The sequence below is a fragment of the Triplophysa dalaica genome, chromosome 3 (assembly GCF_015846415.1).
Source record: "Triplophysa dalaica isolate WHDGS20190420 chromosome 3, ASM1584641v1, whole genome shotgun sequence".
Lineage (NCBI taxonomy): Eukaryota > Metazoa > Chordata > Actinopteri > Cypriniformes > Nemacheilidae > Triplophysa > Triplophysa dalaica.
This window is the reverse complement of record NC_079544.1, coordinates 5,585,815-5,613,461: the sequence shown is the minus strand read 5'-3', so window position 1 is coordinate 5,613,461 and position 27,647 is coordinate 5,585,815. Positions and strand designations below refer to the sequence as shown.

At 36.4% G+C, this 27,647-nt stretch overlaps 1 protein-coding gene across 1 annotated transcript; it reads left to right on the top strand.

The window, feature by feature from the left end:
- The first annotated feature begins 215 nt into the window (after positions 1-215).
- Positions 216-13,535, top strand: kiss1ra (KISS1 receptor a). The gene is made up of 5 exons (XM_056742285.1): positions 216-432; positions 1,588-1,712; positions 7,017-7,152; positions 8,900-9,138; positions 13,161-13,535. Exons 1-5 carry the CDS (start codon positions 216-218, stop codon positions 13,533-13,535), a joined length of 1,092 nt encoding a protein of 363 aa, XP_056598263.1.
- Positions 13,536-27,647: the final 14,112 nt, after the last annotated feature.

Below are 27,647 nucleotides of genomic sequence, written 5' to 3'. Positions count from 1 at the left end.
GAGTGGATGCTGCTCGCAAGGGCTCCTTTTTAAAGAGCCGAAGAGAAGCAAAGCAAAATCTCAACAATCTGCGAAACTACGTCAGGCAGAAGAATGAGGTGAAAATACAACTTCAGATTTAGAATGTGTTGCCGTGATTATTTTGTCACATTCTGAAAGAGAAGACTTTGTATTTTCATCTTTTTTTAAATTGTTTTACAAGCGAGTGTAACATCATGTTTGACTGGAACTCGACTGAGCTAATGAATAGTTCTGTTGGAAACTCCAGCATGGAGGATACAGAGGAAGAGGAGCATCCTTTCCTGACGGACGCTTGGCTGGTGCCTCTCTTTTTCTCTCTCATCATGTTGGTGGGGCTGATCGGGAACTCGCTGGTCATTTATGTCATCTCCAAGCATAGGCAGATGAGGACCGCAACTAACTTTTACATTGGTGAGTTAAAGTTAATAGCCTTTGTGCTTAAAACGCCCAGCATGTTTCCAAATTTTATCAAGTTAAAATTTAGAGGAGATTCACAAGAGATTAAACATTGATTTACTACATTTTTTGTATAATTTGAATACTTTCATATTAGAAGTTAGTAAGTTATTGTTATAATATTATTAGAATTATTAGTTAGTTATTATATAGAATTTTTTATTATTATTTTATTTCTATTTCTATATATTATTTTTTAATTTAGATGATTTATTTCCTTCTTTAAAATGTATTATTTTGTTATCATTTTTGTAAATTCGTTCGTTCATTCATAATATTGTTTTAATACTTTCGTCATGCTCTTATGTTAAAACTAGTGCATTTTATGTGTGAAAGATAGCTATTTATTTATTTTCTAAAAGTCCATGTAGGCAATAAGTATGAATATTAATTTAAAGATAAGAATAGAGAAATGTATCTAATTTTGCATTAACATCTCAAAGCAAATGAACCTGAAAAGCAACTTGAAGGTCAAAGACCTTTTTGACAGCGGGTTAGCAAAATACTTGTGGTAAGTGATTCATTTAGCCACAGGATGATGTACTGGCAGGCAATTTTCAAGACACAAATGAGAGTTAAACCACTTATTGAAATTGTGTTAGTATGATTCATAAGCCACAGGAAGAATAACTGACAGATACTTGTATAAGCACTATTACATCCTTGAAAACCACTTCACAGGCAAGATTGTGAGGAACTGCTTTGAAATTACTTAAAGAACTTATATGACTTACTAACCAGTAGATTGGTTTTTGAGTTAGCAAAACAGAAATCAATCTATATCTACTTGGAATGTGTTTGCAAACTGAAGAGAATTTAATCAATTGAGTATGACAGGGCCTTAAAATCAGATTGACACCAGCAATGGCCCAAATAGATTTTTCTGTCATAACATCTATATCATACAGAACAGCCCCCCCAGACAGAATCCCTCCTACCTATACTGCAGGAACGGTGTATGCACATTCAATATACAACATGCAGAACATTACATATTCGGTTTATCATACAGAGCAGCTCGACCCCCTCCCCACCCGCTTCCCATAATTCCTGTCTTTCTGCACTTCCAATTGTCCTTAACATGGTGTTACACATATATTTTTTCTTCAGCTAATTTGGCTGCGACTGACATCATTTTCCTGCTCTGCTGTGTGCCGTTTACCGCCACACTCTATCCTCTACCCGGCTGGATATTCGGGGACTTCATGTGCAAATTTGTGGCTTTTCTCCAACAAGTAAGTACAACACGTGAGAAAATGCATTTTAAGAACATAATAACTAGAAAAATAAGTGCTCAGTGCTTTGTGCGTAATGACAAAATTGCATTTATGTTGCCTTGGAGTATAACTTAAAAGTGTAATGATGTAGGTCTGCTGAATATTAACATACAAAGCAGATGGCTGTTTGGACATCCATGTGATGTTTACATACAGTGAAATGGTGTACAGACTTATACAGAAACCATACACTTTAACAACTACCCCCAACTACCCCCATGAAATCTGAATTTACCCTATTTACTTTGTTAGCGCACATTAGTTTTGTCCTTAACAACTCATCCAGCAATCCACTCAAACAAAAACTCGCCTTCATAATCTTTCATCAAAATCGAATAAAGTACCGGAACGGTGATCCTTCTCTGATGACATCAGTTTGACGGTTCGGACTGTACATGATTTAATCCCTCCCCTTTAACTGTCAGTCAACTGCTGGCTCCTGAATGAAAGACCGATTTATCTACAGCAGAGAACCAATCATTTCGCAGTGAAAAAAATCCATCCACACCCTTTGTTCTTACTTACTTAGAAATACGACACAATCTGGAAGTTGATCGTAACGTCTGGTTCATGCAGACATAAACCCCTTGATAAGCAATTATTTTAAGATAAACATCCCTTCCATGATTCAGGTTTAGCAGAATGTCTCATTACTGCTATCTCATTGGCTACTAGTACCAGTCTTCAATGGGTCTTCACTATACACCATGCAAATTAATGCAAGTAATTATGCAAAACAACACTGTAAAACATTCCTGTGTGGGGGGAAAACGATAATATTACGGTAGTATCACTTTTTTACATTATTTTACATGCGTAAATTTACAGATTATTTCTGTCATGTTTTTAGAGCATTTCAAAAATATAATAAAATTCTGTATTATAAAACAATAAAAGTCTGTAAAAATATATTTACAGTGAACAACTACAATAATCTACACTCTAAAAAATTATTCATAGCATCTGTTGTTTAACTTAATTTAATGAATTGGGACAAAAAATCAAAAGAGCGTAAAATAAATGTGTTTGAAAAGCGTAAAATAAATGTGCTCATGTTCAATCAATTAACTTAATCTATTACAGCTGAGGGTACATGACTGATGCTTGTTGTATCAAAGTATAGCATTGCTGAGGATCTCGATTTCCCATCATGCTTTGCATGGTACTGGATAATGAGAGATAATGTAGAAATACTTAAAATAGCTATTTTATGGATTTTTATTAAGATGAGAAGAGCTTGAGACTTAATTGTGTTTATTATTTTTTTCTCTAGGCATTTAAAAGGGTTTTGGTTGCATTTTGAGAGGTTACCATTGTCCTCAAGGATAGAGCATTTGCTTAGGATATGGTTAGGCTTAAAGAGAATGACCGTAAATGCTGTTTTACTCGAAAGGCATCTCATTGAAGATGCTACAGGCACATTCAGCTCTTGCTTTTATTAGTTATCGACAATTTTGTTACTTGAGATATAATATAAATACGTCTATATGCACCCTGTGTCTTTGATTAAATCACTGTAATAAAGTGGGAACAAATTAATAATTTCAATAATGAGCAACAATTTTTAAATTGGTAAAGAGAAAAAAGTAATCAGTCTGACCCAATATAGTTTGTTGGATGAACTTAATTTTGTTAGTTGTCACAACTCAAAAATATTGATGCAAACTGTTTGAGTTATTTTTTTTGTTGAGTCTACACAATTTTTTATAGTTTATACCATTTTCTATAAGATAATGGCAAATTCATCTCCATGTCCAGTACACATAGAGCGCTTTTCCACCATATTGCCGAACCGTTCAGAGCACAGTCTGAAACAGTAACAGTTACAGTATGTTTTCAAGTGAGCCTGGTTCGACACGATAACAAACTGTTCTCGGCTCTGAACTTTCGGTGCGGTTGTCTAACCGTGCTAATCTTTCTAATGAATGCGCGCTTAGTCGTTAAAGCTCAGTCTCTTGTGTTACCAAGGCACCCCGTGATGGGTTTGTGTTTACATAAAAAAAAATCTGTTATCAGCCCTGCATTGGAAAATGAAACCATTTACATTCCGGCTGGCATGGATCGGCACAGAGTGAAACGATTAAGCAACGAGAACGATTCAGCACGATGGTGGGAATGGGCTCGTAATGTCCAGGATGATGTGAGGTTAACAAATGTGTCTGTTTTGCAATACACGAGGCCCTGGTAAAGACAGGTGAAGGAAAAAGTAAGAAGGGAAAAATGTACCACAAATCTATGCTGAAAGGATTCTGCAGTCAATAGGGTAGTCAACAGTTTCTCTCAGCGGCAATAAATGGATTCGTTCACTGATTAAGAGTTGTACAATAGTCCATGTTCCTAGGTGAAAATCAATATACCGAGAGGTCTCATGCAACGAAAAATTAACTAATCCTTTCCAGCTTCATTTGAAAGAAAGACGTGAGCGCGGTTGTTATTTTATAAGAATCTTGAGTCTATTATAAAGTAGAAAATATCTCTTTTTTTGGACCTTTTGGGGTTGTATGAAGAAAGAGCTTATTTTCGATTGGCCTTTCAGGATAATGATTCATCATTCATTGTTTGTAGATAACAGAAGATATGAGTCAGTCCATATTCGCTGTTTCATAAGAAACACCTGACCCAGGGTAAAAGTAGGACAGATGCTGTCCTACTAAAGCTGGTATAAGACATGTACAGTTGAAAGAAAAAGTATGTGAACCCTTTGGGCTTACTTGGATTTCTTCATAAATTGGTCATAAAATGTGTTCTGATCTTCATCTAAGTCACAACAATAGAGAAACACAGTCTGCTTAAACTAATACCGCACAAACATTATATGTTTTCATGTTTTTATTGAACACAACAACATTCATAGTGCAGGGTGGAAAAAGTATGTGAACCTTTGGGTTTAATAACTAGTTGACCCTCCTTTGGCAGCAATAACCTCAACCAAACGTTTCCTATAGTTGCAGATCAGACCTGCACAACGGTCAGGAGAAATTTTGGACCATTCCTCTTTACAAAAGTGTTTCAGTTCAGCAATATTCTTGGGATGTCTGGTGTGAATCGCTCTCTTGAGGTCATGCCACAGCATCTCAATCGGGTTGAGGTCAGGACTCTGACTGGGCCACTCCAGAAGGCGTATTTTCTTCTGTTGAAGCCATTCTGTTGTTGATTTACTTCTATGCTTTGGGTCGTTGTCCTGTTGCATCGTCCATCCTCTGTTAAGCTTCAGTTGGCGGACAGATGGTCTTAAGTTTTCCTGCAAAATGTCTTTATAAACTTTGGAATTCATTTTTCCATTGATGACAGTAATCCGTCCAGGGCCTGAGGCAGCAAAGCAGCCCCAAACCATGATGCCCCCTCCACCATATTTCACAGTTGGGATGAGGTTTTGACGTTGGTGTGCTGTGCCTTTTGTTCTCCACACATAGCATTGTGTGTTCTTTCCAAACAACTCAATTTTGGTTTCATCTGTCCACAGAATGTTTTGCCAGTAGTGCTGTGGAACATCCAGGTGCTCTTTTGCAAACTTCAAACGTGCTGCAATGTTTTTTTTGGACAGCAGTGGCTTCCACCGTGGTGTCCTCCCATGAAGTCCATTCTTGTTTAATGTTTTCCTTATTATAGATTTGTCAACAAAAATGTTAGCATGTGCCAGAGATTTCTGTAAGTGTTTAGCTGACACTCTAGGATTCTTCTTCACCTCATTGAGCATTCTGCGCTGTGCTCTTGCAGTCATCTTTACAGGACGACCACGCCTAGGGAGTGTAGCAACAGTGCTGAACTTTCTCCATTTGTAGACAATCTGTCTTACCGTGGACAGATGGACATCAAGGCTTTTAGATATACTTTTGTAGCCCTTTCCAGCTTTATGTAAGTCAACAATTCTTGATCGTAGGTCTTCTGAGAGCTCTTTTGTGCGAGGCATGGTTCACATCAGACAACGCTTCTTCAGAACAGCAAACTCAAAACTGGTGTGTGTTTTTTATTGGACAGGCCAGCTTTAATCAACACATCCAATCTCATCACATTGATTGGACCACAGGTTGGCTGACTCCTGGCTCCAATTAGCTCTTGGAGAAGTCACATACTTTTTCCACCCTGCACTATGAATGTTTACATGTTGTGTTCAATTAAAACATGAAAACGTATAATGTTTGTGCGGTATTAGTTTAAGCAGACTGTTTCTCTATTGTTGTGACTTAGATGAAGATCAGAACACATTTTATGACCAATTTATGAAGAAATCCAAGTAAGCCCAAAGGGTTCACATACTTTTTCTTTCAACTGTATGTCCATGCATGTAAAGTCTGTTGACAGCTCGTGTTTCTGCTGTAATAAAATGTAATAAAGCAAAAAAAGTAGTTGATTTAAGAGGATAGTTCACCCCAAAGTAAATTTTTCAGTCATTCCAATCCTGTATGGCTTTCTTTCTTTTGCAGCACACAAAAGAAGATATTTAGAAGAACGTCGTTAACCAAACAACATTGGCCTTCAATGACTTCAATTGCATCCACACATTTCTCAAAATATCTTCTTTTGAGTTCCATAGAAAAAAGAGTCATGCAGGTTTTGAATGATATGAACGTGAATAAACGATTATTTTTGGGTGAACTGCCCCTTTAAATCAAATGTCACTGGTGTCAACCTTTTGTGTGAAAACGTTTTTGTAAACCCTTTGTTGCATTAGTTTAGCCGTTTCAGTTAACAGCTTACATCAAAACCAAGCACCAGCTGTCAGTTGTAACCACAAATCCCATACTCTTTGTGCTGATATACTTCACAAGCCATTGTAAAGCTTACCGAGTCATACAAACACACAGTATGCTTACACGCACCCCCTCAGTTTGTTGCCATAAGCATCTTTTCTGTTTAATCCTTACATACCTTCCACCAAGGATAATGGAACATCTCTTTCTTCACACTTGTTGCATCAAAGGAAAGCTAAGCTTGCTAAAAAACACCCCGTCCGATGGCTGACTTTATTCCCGAAAGGCTGTTCTCCCACCTTATTCTTTCATTTAATATTAGCAATCAGATACTTCAGATCAATTAATTCACCAGACAAACAACGAATGAATGGCTGTTTTTCTTCTCTTTAGAATTAATTCACAAGGCAACGAGTCGAGCTGAAGATTGGTTTGCGTTGAAAGAATTATGCCGTTTTTGATGTGCTAGGTTTTTTTCACAATAAATCCAGTTTATTGTGTCCTTTTGGAGCTCTTAAATAAACTCATAGTGAGAAGAACAAATGGTAACACAAGATTTGGCAATGTGTAGGTGACTGTACAGGCAACATGCATCACTCTGACCGCAATGAGTGGAGACCGTTGCTACGTGACCGTGTATCCTCTGAAGTCCCTTCACCACCGGACCCCACGCGTCGCTATGATTGTAAGCATCTGTATCTGGATCGGTAAGTCAGTTTGATTATGATTCGTATAGCTTGGAATCACAAATTACAATTATAAAGACATTTATGCTACATTCTGCTTTTGTATTGAAGTGCATTAAAGCTCCATAACTTTCTTTCTTTATTGATCTTAAATCTTGCAGTAAGCAAGTACAAAAAAAAACGTTTTTTAGAACTGTCTCCTTTACCCCAAGTTGTAAAAGTTTTAGAGGCGATTTACACAAGACCCTTTTCAACTAAATACTTAAATGTTTTATGCATTTTGCATTCCGGGGGGAAATGGGGGTCAAAGTGCAAGTTTCATTGTCTCTGTGTAAACTCTAAAAACTAAATTTTCCGATAACGTCATATGCATACGTATTACTTGTTCAGTCTGTATGCGCAAGTATACAAAACAATAATGGCGACATCCAGTACTGAGTTTCTCCGGCAAAAAATAGATTTACTGCACCACTACGACCAGTGGATATTACTACACTTTAAACATACACACACACTGACGATGTTTAAAAATGTTTTTGGCTTAAAACTGGGTTTATGCATCATGTGTGTGCACGTAGTGTGGTGTATAGGCTACGCAAAACTTTCATAAAACGCTAAGGAAAAACTTTTCAGTTTTCCTCTTGATCGTTGCCATTTAAACACACTCTTAATAATGATTTAAAAGTTGAGCTGTTGGGTAAAATTTTGTGGGAAATAAAACAGTTTGACCGATGTAAAAGTAAATCCTTGTAGTACCATCCCAAAAAGGGAAGAAAATCACTCTCGCCTACCTTCTCTGGATCTGTTCCACATTTGTAGAATGATCTGCCCGCTGCTACAAGATCAACCGATTCTGTAGCCATCTTTAAGAATCAGCAATAAACACACCTCTTCCGTCAACACCTGACCTATTAGTATTGATTTTTCTATCTTTTCTACTCTATCTATCCTTAAAAAAAATCCTTAGCTTGGCATACTGTGCTGGGCTATATTCGACCAATTTTTACTGTAAATATGCTTTTTACTGTCCTTATGTTCACTCAAAAAAATGAACTGTCGCTTCTGTTAGTTTTACACAACTCATTCTTGTTCACAGTACATAAACAATCTAAGTAACTGAAACATTGTGTTTAGATTTACGTGCAGTAAGGCTGTATATAATTTACGTATTTACATTTTTTTTCATAAAACTAAAGTGTTATTTGTTCACATTAAATAATATTCTTGCGTGGAACCACTCGACGCAGCTTTTTAAAGTAAATTCAACAAATCAATTTTTTAAGTGTTGTTTCAAATGCTTATATTGTTTACCTCATTTGTAAGTGGCTTTGCATAAAAACGTCTGCAAAATAACTAAATGTACATGATAATTCATTCAATTAAATAGCTTTGCATTCAAATGAATGAAAAATGTAAATCTGTACATCTGAATCAATTAATAGCATTTTAAAGCCATTTTAACCCGCTACCACAACATAATTTCCATTCCTTTCTGCTTCTAAAATCAAAAGAAGAAAAGAAAACATCTGTAGTCATGCAAATTGAGGTCTATGAGCCATGAACCATTACTTTATTTGAAAAATACTGAATAACTGTTTTAAAGTCTGCACATTCGAATGAGACCGATATCATCTCTTACCAACCTTATCTTAATGATAAGGTTGTAACGGTTATGGTAATGGTTAATATTTTAACGTTACAACACAAAACGTTGTGTATATTGTAAATTATTCAACAAAACATTTTCCTTCCTACTACGCACATCTAGGTTCCTTCATTCTTTCCATACCGATCTTCATATACCAGAGGCTTGAGGATGGCTATTGGTATGGGCCAAGAAAATACTGCATGGAGAGGTTCCCCTCAAAGACCCATGAGAAGGCTTTCATCTTGTATCAGTTCATAGCTGTGTATCTACTCCCTGTCCTTACCATTTCTTTCTGTTACTCCTTCATGTTGAAGAGAGTAGGACAGGCCTCTGTTGAACCTGTGGACAACAACCATCAGGTATGATGCTCAGGACTGTTTACACTAGGTGACTAATTATCTATACCTGATACACCATATAGAGTCATTTTTGGTGAGAATGATTATTAATAATGACATCCATGAGGGTTATGAAAGGCTGAGCTTTGATCTATAATTCAGGTCTCTTTCCTCTCGAGAACCCATGCGATATGTTGGCTTCTTTTCTTCTTCAAACAGCAAAGAAATGCAGTGTTAATAGTTAGCATGATGTAACAAATAAAACATCATTGATATTCTCTTGAGAATATCCGCTTGCATTGGACGCAAGCGTCTGGCCCGAAGTTGACTTCCAGTCTGTTTAATTTATATTAATTTATATTATTATTTTACTGTATATTAATTGTATTTAATTAAAGCAATTCTACAGTTATCGATTCGATTTCAATATTCGATTCAAGGTCACCTCAAATTCAAAACGGTGTTATTTTTTACTCACCCACATGCATTCAACATGTTGAAAAACCTCACGACCTGTTTGGTACACAAATAAATACATTTTAAAGACATCCGAGAGATTTCAAGGCCTCCTCATAGACATCGTGGTTATAGTTGTTGTCAAGGTCCAGAAAAGAACTTAAGACATTGTAAAATTGGTCCATCAGCTAATTGTGGCTGGATTGAAATTTTTGAAGCGACGAGAATATTTATGTGTGAAAAACAAACCAAAATAACAAGTTTAATCAATATCTTCCCCTCTGTCCTGTCAGTCTATCACACAACGTGGCGCAGTTCTCATTTTCCCGTCCTGTGCCGCGTTGTTTAATATTAACAAACATTTGTGCATCCATGGTCTAAACATGATTAGAGAAACTAACCTGCAGTGTTCGCCCCTATTCATTAGCAAAACAAAAAGCGTGCCTTCGCTATCATATACTAAGGTAGTCCTGCTATATTTACGGTACATTTACGTCAATTCAGACTGTTGATATAAATATTACTCACATCGGCAGTTTTGTCTCGTTCACTCGGTCTCGATCTATTTTGAGGAACAACTTTGAAGCTAATCCTGCTTGTGCTGTCCCAAGTTGAATAAGCACTCCGGTTTAAAGTGATTCGCGCAAATAAGCAGGTTTTTACTTGTGGTTTCTGAGGGATTTCCACTAAAAATAAAATAAATCCACGACTGTCCCTTCCTAGGATTGGACTCTGTGCAGCGATTACATTGCATTTTGTCCACGAACGAGCAATGGCGTCACGTACAGCGCTTTCAGTTGTGAAAACAACAATGGCGGAGGGGCGGTATCATTATAAGAAAATCAGCTTTGAACATCACAACCGGAGCTAAATCTGAACGGCTCGACTTCTCACATGCTTGCAGGGAAAGGCACACCAAAACAAACTTACTGGGTTCTTATTTTTCACGTTTTCTGGGTTGATAGATGCATCGGGGACCTGATTGTAGCACTTAAACACAGAAAAAGTGTGGTTTTCATATGATGTCACCTATAAGAGAAGTGGGACAACCCGTTTAGACCATGCACCCGGGCGCCGACCGTTTTCCTGTCGTTAAACTAGCAAAAGCGGATTCGGACACGCCCTGAGCGCAACTGTGTTAATTTGGTTTGTTATTCGCACATACAGTATTCTCACCCCTTCAAACTAAATTCAAGCTACGAGAATACTTTTGTGGACCATGACAACAACTATTACCATGATGTCTATGATGAAGCCTTCAAATCTCTTGGATGTCGCTAAAATATCTTTATTTGTGTTCAGAAGACGCCGGGAGGTCTTAAAACATGTTGAACGTCAGGTGAGTGAGTAAAAAATAACCCAATTGTGATTTTGAGGAGAACTTTTCCTTTAAGTATGGGCCATATAACGTTTATGTTGTTGCTGCTGAAACCTGTCAAATAAAATATGGTGCATAACAAATATGTATTTAAAAACGTATTATTAAAGCTATATTTAAATGTCCCAGGCCCCTTGTGTATGTACATTCATAACCCAATATCAAAAGAAGTCATACATATAATAGGAAGTGGCTAACCAACACCTTATCTCACCCCAAACCCTGAAATCACAGAGGCAACTAATTTAGCTAAAAACGTGAGTTTCACGAGGTGACAAAGCAATGATAAATGCATACTCTAACCCCGCCCCTAAACCTAACGACATCCTATGAATGAAATCGTAGGAAATAGGAATTCACACGAATGAGTCACTTTGAAAAATAGGTATGAATTCCCATCATTGCATTATATATTTATACTTATGAAAGAGACCGCGTATTAAAATACGTTAGATTAAAAGTCGTGCTGAACACAAATTACTAGATAACAGTTTGTGACAATGTCACGAATTCCCTTGAGACTGTGTTGACAATTTACATTCTGTAAACTACTTTTTTTGCAAAAACTGAAAACTGGTCAAAATAAAAAAGATGCAATGCTTTCTAATACTGCAAAGAAATCAAGTTTATATTATTCATAAACAACACAATAAAAAACTGTTGAGCGATTTTTTTTCACTCAACAGTGAAAAAGAGTGGTCCCTTAATGTTTTCTCCAGCTGTACATTAGATAAATTATTATCTTAGCATTTTAGTTTGAGAAGTATCTCATTTATATGCACATTTTTCCTCCATTACAAAATGCAACAACACAATGTAACACACATTTTGGTTGGAGGATTGTAAAAAATGCAAACCTAATATAAAATAAATGAATAAATGGCTTATATAATATTTCAATTGACCTCCAAAGGCTGACAATTGACATTTTCGAAAGGTTAAGCACATCTTTTCTAAGTATTAGATGAAATAATAATAGATTGGAAATGTAAGTTTGAGCCTCTACTGTATTTTGTGGAACGTGCCTCTAGGCAGATTTGCTATAAAATAATCAAGATGTGCTTCACAATTTTCATACAGTGCTACAATTACATTTGCAGTGTTTTTGCTGGTATTCTCCACCTTCGGTTCATCCTTCTGTTTTAAGATTGTTAGTCAGTGAATATGAAAAGAAGCCCCGCAGACAGTATGATTTGACCAGAAAAACACTTCACTGCAGGTAGAGATTTTGGGAGGCGTAGGCAGTGATAGATTTATCCCAGACATTTGCTTTGAATTTTGTCCTAAGAGCTCTTAAAAGCTCTATTTTGGTCTCACCTGAAACATTTCGCCCAGTATTACTTCTGAGTCACTCTAATTCTGTTTGACATGTGATCCAGGATGTTGACAAGAGTCTTTCTTTTCTAGCGATTTTTTCAGACAGAGAAAATTAAAAGAAATGTTTTTTCAGACAGAGAATCAGCCAAACTAAATCATAAATAAATAACAAATCGGCCTTTCATCTAGCTATATCTTAAACTTAAAACAGGTATTTTATAGGTTCACTGTATAATATAAGTATGTAAAAATAACAATAAAAGAAAATATAATTTTCAACTAAAATATCGGTTTTACATTAATTGAGAAAATACAAAAAAATTCAAACTTAAATGTTTAAAATACTTAAAATGTTAGAATAAAAAAATCATAATCAAATTCAATTTTGAATCATTTTGAATTCAACATGTGACAATGATTTATTTAAGCACCTGTTTGGATCAGTAAGTCATTTCGTGATTTGTTTTATATTCCATATAACATAATTGCTTGGAATCACATTATCACCATCTTATGTTGGCCCTACTTTATGCTTTTGTTACAGTATTGTAGTCACAAGCGACATAAAACTGCAATACGTCACTTTTTTTTGAAAATGAACAAAAATCATTTAGGAAGCAAGTACATTTATATATAAATATCAATTAATAAAAGACAGAAGTAAATACACTCAAATATTTGGAAAAATACTATTAATTTTTATGTAGTTCATAACATTTATATACAATATGTACATTATTGACATTGATTAAAATAAAGATTTTTAAAGATTGATTGTTTTGAATTTGAATCTTTTGTAAACCACTGGAAGTATAAACACAGAGACAATTGTATCAACATATTTCGGATCCCTGTCATAACCTCGTCTCATTATAACCTTGTCTCATTTCAGGTCCACCTGCTCTCAGAGAGAACCATCTCTATTAGGGGTAAGATTTCCAAAATGGTAGTGGTCATTGTTGTCCTCTTCACCATCTGCTGGGGTCCCATTCAGATCTTTGTCCTCTTCCAGTCTTTCTATCCAAACTTCAAGGCGAACTATGCAACCTATAAGATCAAGACGTGGGCTAACTGCATGTCCTACGCCAACTCTTCTATCAACCCCATTGTCTATGGTTTTATGGGGGCCAGCTTCCGCAAGTCTTTCAGGAAGACCTTCCCGTTCCTCTTCAGACACAAAGTGAGGGACAGCAGCGTGGCCTCTCGCACGGCCAATGCAGAAATTAAGTTTGTAGCAACTGAAGAGAGCAACACTGAGAGAAAATGAATTCAGAACGTTTTCAGCGCACCTTAACCGTTTCATCGTGCGGCACACACTTCCCTGCACTGAGGAGATTAGAGGGGTAATATTCAATGTTCAATGACTTGTGACAAAATCCTTTTAGAGAGAAAGGTTGCTCTCAACTGTGAAGCACAACTGCTTGAATAAATGAAAATAATTGAGTGTTATTATTCGATATTTAAGGCCTTTCAATAACATTACTATAACCCAAAAGGTGATTTTTTTTAGTGATGGTGGTGTACTACAAGAGCTTGCATTTTGAAGGATCGTGGATGGAAAGTAAGGGTGAATCAGATTCGAGCCCGGGCTGCCAGCGTCGATGTGTAGGTGCTTGCCTGAGAGGATGTTGACTCATCCATTGTGTTTGACACATACGCGACACCTCCCTGTGCATACTTTGCGAACCGACCACTCCGAACTTTTAACAGCATTTACATGATCTGAATGTTGCACATGAACCTGATACTCTTAGATTCTCACAAATCACAAAAGACAGAACATGTGGCCTTCGAAGGGCACACATTACGCTTCACCTTTTCTGCGAGAAAGACTGAGGACATTCTCATAGGATTGGGATTAGTCGACATGTCTAAACGGCATTGAGGTTGAAAGGAAACATTTCATTATTGTTATAATAATTGTCAGATTTACAGGGCGTCGTCTATCCTAAGCATAATGACTGAATTGCATCCTCCTAGGATTTCTAAACGTGTTCATCATTTTGATGTAATAATTAATGTAATAACGTTTCTTTAATGCACAAACTGGCAATTCAACACATTTAAAGAGTAAATTTATTTATTGTGTGTATAGAGGGAATTCATTTTTTGCTAGCATCCTCTACCATAAAGCTTGCTTAATTCATTTTGTCTTAAGCGGAAATAGGTGTCAGATCATTAGCATTTGTGAAATATTTTGACACGTAGCTAAAAGCTTTTCTTGAAGTGCTGCCAGTTTACCCTTGGCATTAATGCATTATTCAGCATCCTTGAAGCATGTTTTATAAATGCCTTAATGAATTCTTTTTAAGATTTGAATGTGACTGGGCTTAAACGGCTATCCTTCTTTTGTAGCAATTATTTTGTTATTTCCTCCACCCATGAATCTATTTGTTCGTCTGCTTATTCCTAGTGTCACTGTAATAGTCACAGATAAAGAAGAGACTTCATATTGTTTTCTGTACAATTTCCTGTCTATTGAAGACCCTTTTGATTTAATTGGACATTGCATTTCGCAATGCCTTTGTCAACAAACGTATTATCAGTGCGATCGGATCATCATTATGAGACATGCTTCGTATTTAAAAAGTGAATGTGAAATTCATTTTCTAATCCTATTAACAATTCTTCAACTTGCTCCAATGACATCAAACAGATATTTGATATTCACTGCATAATGCATCTTTAATTACCATGCACACTGTTTCGCTCGAAGAAACAGGCAGGCGAAATCAAGCAGTTGGACTGATGGACTAATAGCATGGAAATAACCCCACGATACACCTACACAGGCACCCAATTATCTTGAGCGCTGAAAAAGCGGGCAGGAAGTGCGTAATCAGTCTTGCTCATTTGAAAGCATTTAACAGACATACACTAAATCCTCAAGTTAGACTGAGGTCAGTAAATGGACCAGAGGCATCGAAGACGTGTTTCTTCCTTTTTTAAACTGTTATGTGATGAGATCCATTCATTACTAGAAGGATAACCTAAACCTTTGATATTTCCTCATTGATCAGTCATCAACCACAATCAATGTGTCTTAAACGTATATTATTAAACATAAATTTAACTTAGTTAAATAAAGTACAACTAATGGAAAGGCAAATTAGAGACAGCAGATATTCATGTAAGAATATATACATATTCAAATAGGATTTCGTTTATGAACATTACTCCTTGCAACTTGAAATATTAAAAACAATTCTACAACTCTTACAGAAAAAATTACCCAGGCTGTAAGCCATTTTGTTTACAGGATAGTTTATCCAATAATAATAGTTTAGACAAAAACTACATTAAAATAATAAATGAAAAACATGTTTGTACCCCTTCAGGACAATGGAGATATACTTCATGATTTGCATGGAGTTCTGCTATGAAGCGTTTGTGTGCTTTTGAAGCTTGAAAAAAGGGTCCCCATCCACTCCCATTGAAAAAAAACAAATGATCAGGGTTTTGATTTCAGTAGATCAAAGAAAGCCATCAGGGGTTAGTAACATATGACTAATTTATACATTTTGGATGAACTCTCCCTTTAACAGTATCTGTGCCGTTATTGACATAAATGTCCATATAGTCTGGAATAGAGTAAACAATTAATTTGTCGTCAAGTTGGTCACTAAATACATTGTTCAATACAGCAAGATATTGCTGAAGATGCAATGTTCAAGTTGTTTCAAATCTGTATTAACTTCTTTATTCTGATGAACACAAATAAAGAGGAAAACATGTTCTTGGTCACCATTGACTACCATAGTAGGAAAAATTGCAATGGTAGTCAAAAGTGCACCAGAACTGTTTGCTTTTCCACATTCTTCAAAATATCTTCTTTTGTGTTCAACAGAACAAAGAAATGTATATTTTTGCTACTATGGTAGTCAATGGTGGCCAAGAAGTGTTTGGGTCTTCCAAATATCTTTCTGTTTTAATCAGAACCAAAAAAATCATACAGATTTGGAACAACTTGAGAGTAAATGATCATTTTTGGATAAACTGTTTCTTTAAGCTGGGATAACGCGTGCTCTTCATTTAAATGCATACACTTTACGGTTCAGCATTTCTAGACACTGAGAGGAAGTGTTTTTATAATCACTCTCCGAGCACACTGAAGTGTGAAGTGTGGAATTTGGTATTGATTCATTTGCATGCAGCAGAACGGCAAACATTGTGCAGTCACATCTGGTGAGAAAACACACTCGCTCGCACACTCATCGAGAAATGCAATGCAATCGAGAAATGCAATACACATCGAGAAATGCAATGCAATGGGCTGTTTTGTACACCTCATTTCAACAGTATTTACAGAGCAATCTTTTTCTTTTTCAATCTGTTTGGCCACATTTACCACATTCTGAACAGCACAGAGACATTAACCCTGCTGGTATCCAAAAAAATGCGCAGCTTTGTATTGAAAATGAGGACAGCACCTGTAATTCCATTATGTGCCCTAAGAGGGAGCCAGAGAGTCAGAGTCACACAACAAATACAACACAACTCCCATAACAGCCATTCTGTTGGAGATAAATGAAGACAAAGCTCTCCACAGAGGACCATTACTTTCTTATTTACAATGATTTATGGTACATATAAAGGGTTTAATCCAGAAAATCTGTTTTAAATGGTGGTACAGGACACTGCTGTTTAAGATGTCTATTCTTCTATCTGTTCTAACCCATATCTGACACCGGTAAACACCCTGCGGTGTCAACAAAGAGTCAACACAGTTATCTCTCCACTATTTTGAACATTCTACAAAATCATTTAAGCGAGTGATGCTGCTCTCCCTCATCCCCAACCCATTTTCTCGCCAGCCCAAACAGACGGAGTGAGTTGGGGCAGCTGGAGTTGAATGTTGGACTTGGTCTCGGAGAAGAGGAAAAATTTTGTCAGCGCAGAAACGCGGCACTACAGCACCACAACAGCCCAAGCACAAAGAGCCCATTCTACGCGCCCTTAGTACGAGCGAGAGATTGTGTGTATGTAACCATGTGTGCTCCACCGCTCTGCGTCATAACATGGGCAGGAAACCACTCGGCCTCTGGCACTGTGTGGCCTGTGCTGAGGCGGGCCGTCTGGGACCCTTAATGAAACCCAATAGTGCACCAAACTAAAAATAAACTGGTCCATGTGGTCTCAAGCACAACAATATGTGCATATGGGGAGAACGAGGTTTGTTTTTCTTTGGTAGGTTTGTTTGAGGTAAAATTAATATTGCGCCCCCCGAAGGCACACCAGCCTGATGGAGTACCGCCATCGAGGGGCCCTTTTGTTGATTTCTACCCTTTGTAAAAACGTGTTGGGTTTACCTGAAAAGCAAACTTGAGAGGAGACATGTAGGGGGAGGTATGAATTTGGTAAGCGTTGTGTTGGGTGTGCACGCGTATGCAAATATGAAATAAAGGAGAATAGAAAAATAGACGTTGTACGTAAATTGGTGAATAACTCACTAAAGTAATAATTAGTGGCTATTTACATTTTTTCATTTAGCCGACGCTTTTATTCAAAGCGACTTACAAATGGTAAACAATAGAAGCTGTTGGGACAACAAAAAGCATAAGTGCAGAAAAAACTGGTCTCGTAAAGCCCAACGCAGTATACTTATTATTATTATTATTTTTTTGATAGAAAGAGTAGAAAAGACATAGAAATCAGTACTTATGGCAATAAATCTTCTGATCTTGAAACAGACACAATATGTAATAGTTGGGGGACTTCTAATAGCTTTCCTTAAAGAATTGGACAATTGATGATATGCATGTTGTTCATCAAACTAGTAAGAAAACAAAACAGAGTTTTAAACAAATTAAATGCTATAAATAAGAAATTATGAAATGCATACAAGATATAAATAATAAATAAATACGATTTTACATCAACAAGAGCATAATAAAAACAGGAAAATGAGTTAAAAAAACAGCAGAGCAAAGACATTTACACATATTTAGAACAACTTGAGGGTGAGTGAATGATGAATTTTCATTTTGAGGTGAACTGTCCCTTTAAGAGGCAAATTTACGTCATCAAGTCAGTTGCACATACACAGGTAATAGTTCAGCAACATATTTAGTGTAATTAGTGTACAAAAGGGATATACCAACATGTTTTTAAAAAAATACCCATAAATGTATTTCTGTGTGTGTGTGACGGGTCCACGGATCCACCTGAATCAGGTATTTGCTGTGTGTTTGCCAAGAGACACTTAAAGCGCAGCCATTGAGTCTAGCACAAACACGCCTGTCTAGGTGCACGTCTGACACGGACTACTGCCTGAAACAGAAAAGAATGGGGGAAATGGATGAGGATGCACATGTGGCATCGTTCTTGAGTGGGCGTTGGATCTTTGTTATCATCCGTGGTGACACTCCCTTTTTAAACCAGCGTAAAAAAAAAAAATATTTTTCAACCTGAGTTTCATCACAATTGTCAGGAGGTCACCTTGCGCTTATTCACAAAGCAAATCTCACATGCTTTGCCAAGCATCTGCAGGAACAAAGTAATTACAGTAGTCAGCTGCATAGCTCCGTTCCAACTCATTTCTCTCTACAGAAGTGTTATGAAACAAAACAACACTTTAAAAGACGCGACAAATCAGCTGGACTCATACTGAGGCCAGATTCAACAATGCAGTCAACTGATTTACTGAGGCTTTATTTCCTCAAAGCTAAAGAGAGTGACCCTCTCCATTCATCTTACCTGTGCCTGACTGCCTTTTCAAATCAATGCCACCATCTCCAGTAAAAACAAACTCTGCTATGGGCAAGGCTTAGTCGGCGAGACTGAGCTTTATTTTGCAGTCGCGGAGCGGACACCGGGGGTGTAATTTGAAATAGAAAAAAAGCACAATCACAACAGGAGGTAAAACAATAAATAAAAAATTAAACAATGTTTTGCTTGCTGAGGTGACAAATTTCCCTCAATTACCTTTGATAATATAATAAAAATACTCCAAACATCCATCTAGTGCTTCTGTTTCTGTGGACAGAAAATGATGTAAATATTACATTGACAGAAAATAAGACAAATTGTAAAAAAAAAATATTATTGTTAAGAAAGTCTATTAAGAAATTGTACATACAGCAAGTGCAGTAGGTACATATATATCTCTGCTGTCCTTCTTAAATCTTCATCTTTTGTGATTTTTATTTTTTGTCCTAAATCATTATTATTAGTCACCCTTTATGTATGTCACTGAGTTTCGCAAATATCAAACCAATAAAAAGTATTAAAAAGTGCTTGTACAGTGTTTTTACAACACAATTTCACGGCAAAACCAGGAATTTGACGACGATTCCAAAACTTAATGAAACTTATTCTAATAGATAATAAATAAAAAGTAAGGTTAAATTATTTTTTATTTGTTATAAACAAAAAAAATTCTCTATGACATTTTTATTTTTATAACACTTTTCAGCTGTTTTTCACACCATCATTCATTACAGAAAAAAATCATCAAACATTATTTTTCTATTTTAGGTTTTATTTATGGCTAGAAAACTAGGCAGGGAAAAGCTTGTCAGACTAGTAGTCTGTACACTTTCAATAATAAACAGGTATTTAAGGTCTTTTGAACGATCTTCTAAGTAATTACATCAAGACAAAAAAAATTCAGACATGATTTTACCTGTTCGCTTATTTGAATGTAATTACCCTCTAACATAAGCTCTTGACATTTCATGGCTTATTTCAATCAAATACCTTAATAATCGTGAGATTCATATTTGACACGTGTATATGAACGGTTGAAAAGAACTGACAGAATAATTCAAGGTAGAATAAAATCTATCCATGTAACAATAACAACAATAATCTGAATAAGAGGCTATTAGTTGCCCTGTTTGCATTAAACAGCAACTTTGCACATCACAATTACAGCAACTGAACAAGACATTAAGAGAAGTATTATTACAGCACTGACATAAACAAATATATATCGATTAAAGTGCTCATTTTGGTTTGTTTAAGTATTCCAGTCGCTTCTAAAGAATACAATTGAGCCACTATGAGCGGATGGACCATTTTAACGATGTCTTTAGTACTTTTCTGGACCTTGACAACAACTTAACCAAGATGTCTATGAGGAGGTCTGGACATCTCTCGGATGTCACCTAAAATATCTTTATTTGTGTTCCCAAGATGCCGGCAGGTCTTAAAACATATTGAACGTCATGTGGGTGAGTAAAACAGAACACAATTTAGATTTTGAGATGAACGTTTCCTTTCATGGTGTTACCTTCTTCATTATGTGTATGGAACATCAAAAAAGATCAGAGCTTTGTACAGTCTTCGGCTCAAGCGTGCTTTTGTGGATTTGCACCAATAGCCGTTCGCAAGTGGGATGAATACAGTCTGCAGAACAGAAAGAGCTGCACATGAAACCTATTTATTCAACCAGTGCACATCCTCCAAATTATTCTAGAAAGTCTCAAGCAGACTGTTTAAAGCTGTCATGGAGGCTGACATTTAACAGTCTTCCACTCTTTCACATGCAATATGGACAATAGTGCTTAAATGGAGTGAACGATTAATAATGTTTGGCAGACAGACTTAAGAAAGGCAAGTCTCATACCGCTGCAAACGACACTCCTCTGCACATCAATAACGGCGGCTGGCCGACATCTCACACACGCACAGACACATTTTCATAGCAATCGGGTTTCTTAAGGGGGGGAGATGAGAATCATATAAACTTCGTGTGAGGCTTTGGATTTTCATCGGCACCCTCCCGAGCACAGCCTGGAGAAATCGCAGCTACCGCTTGGTTGTTTTCCATGATAATCCAAAGCGATTTTTTTGTATATTTTCTGTCTGAATTCATGCTGTGGAATGAAGGTGAATCACACTGTTTTTTCTATCCTGTGTGAGTCACTGTGCGGCATTATTGTACATCGCTCTGGAGTCTCATTATGGACTTGTGCCCTCTGGATTAAGTGACTCACAATAATACTGCCCTGTTGATATTATTTCCCCCGGGTTGTCCCCTTATTTTAAAGCAGCAGAGATTAAGGAGGTATAGAGTAAGCCCCCAGTCAGCAGGGCCAAATCCCTAGTTACGGCTCTGAACATGCCAACGCAATTGCATTGTTTTATGCTCTGATAGACTCATCACAAATGCAATTGTTCGCACAATATATTTCAATTTACATCCATTCAACTTCACAGCTGCACACTATATTCATTTCGCCAAATGTGCCTGCAGATGAATTTATTCCGTTTAGATTTGCAATCAAGAAATCCACGAAACAATGTATTGGCCCAAAGCACTTTCCAATGTAATCAGTTTTCCTTTGAGAGCTCACCTTCAATGTTAGAAACCATGGGAGAATAGGAGCCGCGTTCACTCGAGGAGTATTCTGGTTACCCGTTGACTCATTCACTTTGAATGGGAACATAGTTCTCTTCTGAGTCATTAAGGTTACACCCCTTGAAAAGTCATCAAGATTGCACCCTCGGCAACTGTAACTCAACCAGTTTTTGCTGCAGTTTGATGCGGCTCCCATTACTATTTCCACACCCAAACTATCTCCTCCTGAATCGATTTTCTCAGGCCACGTGGCAAAGTTTTAGAAAATGGTATGTCAAATTCAGTTTGTTCTGTTTACAATGTGGTTTGCAACTTCAGCCGACACAAGCACCGGGAAAATGACACGACTGCACACCTCATGGATGGGAGCAATCTTGAAAGCCCAATTGGCCCACTGGACACCTGCCTCAGAATCTGGAGAATAGGTTATTCTGTAGAAAACAGCAAGCCGCTGATAGAAAATGTACTTTTAAGTTTGTGTTCTTCATCTGTACATCAATAGTAGAGATGCATTGATATGAATCACCAGAAATATATTTGCATTTGAAAACGCAAATCTCTCTCCCACCCATAGACAGGGCGCCAATCCCTTGTTGTTAATGCTTTTAGTCTAGGTGAAGTATGCATTTGTCTAGGCATGCATAATGCATTTGATGTCAAATATTTGATGTTTTCCTCTGCACTAAAGAAGTTATTAAGGAAAATATAATTATCTTGCATTAACTATTGTGTTGGTACAGTACATGTAATGTTTGTGAATTAATTTATCTGTAAATGCTGAGTTATCTGGCTTTTTATACGCATAATGCATACGGAATTTGCACGTAGTGGTCTCGTAGTGGCTTATGTAAAAGTAAAAAACCGGTAAAAGTAATTAACACGCTTTTATGTTAATTACTGTAAAATAATTATTTTTTATTACAATTTTGACACCAGTAAATATGTTTTTTATATAATTTACCAAAAATACAATAAATAAATAAAGTATGCAGTAATTTATATCTGTCTTAAAGCATCGTTTTGTAGTCATTCTCTTTGGTATAAATAAGCTATTTATATCTCAAAAAGTATTTTATTTTAGTCGAGCTTGAATACTTTTTTTAATAAATCTTTAATGAAGATATATTTTATTGATTGAAAATAGTTGGACACCCTGACCTTTCTGTTTTTGTGCTTTAGTTTCTTTTCTACCAACGGAATGATCATGTGTAATTACTTCCATTATTTCCATTATTCTCAGAGTCTGTTGGGGTGTTGACAAATAAAACTATTCCCAAAATCATTTCAAAACAATGCCGTTTTAAACAAATGGGAACTGAACTGGGAAATCTGGGAAAATAAAAGCGTCTCCCTCCAGAGACACACCTATCCGGTCAGTGACTAATATCAAAGGTTCTCAGAGCAGAGATCCAGGCCTGCACCATGATTCAGGAACGCCTTTACTATGCCCAGCCCTTAAATATCCCATAATGACCAGGAAAGGGCTGTGTACTTTAATATTAAGCTGGGATGTGTCTGGCTACAAACTATTCACTTCATTCCCTATTCAACTGGGCTTTAAAAATACTAGTGCTCCGCAAATCCAGATCAAACGTTCATCCTGATGGCTTTTCCAGCTTTCTTGGCATCACCCTGTCATTGCCATCTAGAGAATTATAAAGCCAAATAGCCAAGTAATGAAGGAATATGTTGAATCCTAGTAAGACCACAAGAGCTTGTTTTCTTAACAACCTTGCAACAGGATATGTCAAATAATAACACATTATGGGTGATTTAGTGTTGCTTTTATGTCAAATAAATGAAAGATAGCAACAGTGCTTGATTACTGTTGAATCAATGTTGAATTAAACGGTAATTCAAAATTCCGGTGGTTAAATCATTTGTTAATATAATGTCATGTATGTTATTAAAAGACATAATATTTATTTTATCAAAAAACCTGTCAAATTTTTTTGCTCAGATATAAGTTTTGAGAGGTTGTAAGGGATAATGTACAGGCAGCCGGTTGTTATCACAGAAATAAGCCCCGACAGTGTGATCAGGACCCGAAGCGAACTGGAGGGGCTTGTATCACACTGAAGGGGTTTATGTCACAATAACAGCCGGCTGCTTGTACATTATCCTGCTTATTACACAGCTTCTTGTCACATGAGAAAAAAATAGATATAAAATGTGAATTTGAAATATTTTATTAGCAAATTTTTACAGAACGCAGACCTTCTGCGAGGAAAAGCCATTTAGTTTCGGTTTTAAAGTATAAAAAGGACAGGAACAGGCAAATCTGTTTGATAATTTGTAAATATAATGTCATATATGTTGTTAAAATACATATTCATATTTATTTTTTGTATAATATTAAACTGCCCCTCTCAAAATGATGTGCAGCATCCGGGTTACAGGGTGTGATAAGTTATGAGCGGTTGTTATTTGAAAATAACAACCATTGGATTGTCGCGACTTGAATCAAGCATTCAAATTAGCCATTTAATAACTGGGAATAACCTACCTGACTACAGATGAGAATTCGCATCATGGGAGGAGGGGCTTCTGCCAGACGGCTCCAGTCTCGTATATATATATATATATATATATATATATATATATATATATATATATATATATTGCTCAAATTGTGTAAAGAACGAGAGAGAGGGGAGAGAGAGAGGTGATGTTTTCAAACGCAAATATATTTTTGATGATTCAAAACTCAAAAAGGAATTGGCATGTCTAAGAAAGAGAGTAAGTGACAATGTTTTCAAAAGCAAATACATGATTTAAAATTCAGAAAGGTGTACACTGGACAGCTATTTTTTTCCAGCCGAAAGATTTATGGCTGTTCTAAAATCGTGGAATAATAAGAAATTAAGTTTAACAGTGTGTGATTTGAATTTTACTGATTTACATTCACTAGCTTTGATGTACTGTATTGAGAGAGAAAAACACTCACTGTCCGAGAATTGCTTGTTTAAACAATGTAGCTCTTTGTGATATTTTTATATTTTGAAATCACAAGCTTATGATTCATCAGGACTGGGTAACCCATACCAAAGCTGAACATAATTTATTCCACATAGGCCAGAGAGAAGAACAAGAAGAGAAAAAGCAAGAGAGACCAAGAGTATATGTGTGTAAGAGAGAGAGAGAGAGAGAGAGAGAGAGAGAGAGACATTGATGTTGCCAAAGCTTAATGTTGAAGGCTGACTCCAACTTTCCCCTCTTCCTTGCACGCACTGACACACAGATATTCCCTGATGTTCTGGGAACAATTACAGTTTCCGAGATTTAAACGGGGACAAAATGTCCCTTTATGCGTCAGTGACACCTGTTTGAAGTGGTAACCACAAACATTAAGCAGTACGACGCAAATATAAAAACATAAACATAAAAATATTAAAAGACGAAAATACAGTAAAATTGATTGATCAAATGAAAACATGTCTCATCTCACACAGAGGCTCTTGGCCCGTTGGCTGATTCACGGGTGAGGTCCAACCCAACGTAAACCTATTTGTGGACTTTGGAGTGTGTCGGAGCTAAGGGCTTTATTTAAGGTCACGAGTGAAAATTGAAAACCTTAGATGTCTCTGTTGTAAAGCTGTGATTCGATGCGGTGCCATGGTCAGAAAAAACACTTCATGGTGTGTGGTTTAGTGCAGGACAAGCATACAATTTAAAAGCGAGTCTGGAGAGTCTCTTGTGAAGTCGGCTGTAATGATCACTGACACAGAAAGCATCCTCACTATCTGGTTTCTGTTAGCTTGTAGAAAGATTGTGTGAGTGTTTATTGATGCTTAGGATAAAACACTGCTCTGCATCTCCATGGCTGGCACCCACCTTAGATCCCCAATTACAAGTAAATGAATGAGCAGACTGAGTGCGGCGGCTGCCAGGACTGCACGGTAATGACTAGAGTGATCCAACCCAGATAAACAGCTTAGTATACCAGCATATAGTTCTCAGCTTTAGAGTGACATGTAAATGTTTTCTTAAATCAATCCTCAGTTTAACTTGAAATGAGATCCAGCAGGCTTGAACCTACACTTTATAAAATTGTAATTTATTTTATTTGTTTTATTGAATTTGTCACATATTTTTATATCATTATTATGATATCATTATCATATTTTTAAATATAATATGAAAATGCATAAAAAAATGCTACATTTACAAGTTTGGTGTAAAATAACAGAAAAAACATGCAACTTTACCTTGCAAAAAAAATATTTGAAGTTTTTCTCTCTTTTTTGGGGGGTGGGGCACTTTTAAAGTATTTTGTTTAAATTCATGTAATATTTGTTTAATGTTAAAAAAAATATGTTAAAATTGTTTAGAAAATAGTTTTTACTTAAATAATATTTTTATAATGTTATTTTAAGTTTTCTTTTCGGGCCCCCCAGGTGCCAGGACATAAATGTTTTGGGGGGGGGCTTTTTAACTTGATTTTGTTTAAATTCATTTAATCTTTATTTAATGTTTAAATTGTTTTGTAATATATAATATATATTTACTTATTTATTTAAAGAACATTATCTGGTGCCCCAGCTGCCAGAACATAGCTGTTTTTTTTTCCGGGAGAACCATTTAACTTTTGTTTAATAAAATATTTTTTTAACGTTGAACATATTATTAATTGTTGAAAATTTTGTTTAAAAAGGTGATTGAAGTAAAATTTAATATTTTAACATACTGTACATTTTATTTAGTATTTGTTCTTAATTAAATTTGAATTAATAAATGTGCTATTTCATGTACAAATATTTGTATATTTATATATTTATTAATAATAATACATTTGCATAACATTTGTATTTTTTATGTTTATTTGCTACTATGTCTTTGTAAATGATCACCTGTTCTGTTTCTCAAAACCTTCAAAAAACTGTTCTGCATTTACATGACTAAGCCCTAACTTTCTACTTTCTAGTTTTACTTATATAAATAAAACATGTCAATTTCTTCTATTTTGCCCTTAAATCATTTTTAATCCTACTTGAACCTACCATGTTTCCTATGGCATGGTAAACTACTTTTGCTGTTTATATTTCTGACAAAATGCAGCCCTCATTTAAGTCGGTTCGGATAAAAGAGTCTGCCAAATGAATAAATGTAAATACACACGCCTTCGAAACCATTCTAAAGTTTTATTGGTTTGTGAACAAAGAAAAAAAACGAATGGCTGATGGCCATCTGAACTTAATCTTTTTTTTCTTTGGATTGTTGTCTTAGATGATGGAAGATTAATGATCATGCTCAATAACAACAAAAGCTTCTCATACTGTATGAGTGCAGTGGTTGGAAAACGCGAGCTCGATAAATCCAGCTCTGAGAGGGCAAACAAGGCCATCATTCACCTGAAACGGGCTCTACATCTGCCTACTTGTTTTTGGTATCTATCATCGCATCTACCTCCCCCACCCATACCAGAAGCACACAGAAAACCACCCCTGAGTTCAAGAACACAGATGCAAGACTACTATGTGTACTCTTTACTGCCAATCCATAGACCTCCAGTCTCCACCCCAAAAGTCAGTCTCCAGCGGGAGTTCCAGATCCTGACGCGCTTCCAAACCACACAATGACTCATATGGAAATGAGAGAAGGACATTAACCCAAATGAAGTGAAGGAAGGAGGGAATTCAGAAGGACTTGAACTGCTGCTTGTATGAAATAATAAACCATGCGCCGCCGTCAAATCGACACGGTGGTCCGACTAAACTTGTCTTTGTTGCTTTTTCCTCTTGTTAATTTTTTTTTCTCTATGTAAATTTTTTGTACTTGTCATTTTATGCTTCGTATTAATAACAACCACACCAAAGAAGCTCTTTTACATTGAACAATAATCCCCACCCTCTGGCTCTATCTCTCTCTCCTCTTCACCTATAGCTGGTGTGTGGTGAGTGAACTGGCGCCGTTGTCCTGTGGCTGACGTCGCATCTTTCAGGGGGATGCTGCACACTGGTGGTTGTTGATATATGATTGTAAAGCCCTTCGTGTGTACAGCAATACACAATTAAAGCGCTATATAAATGCCTCATTCAACAATTGAAATATGAAAACAGGAAAGATTTCAACACT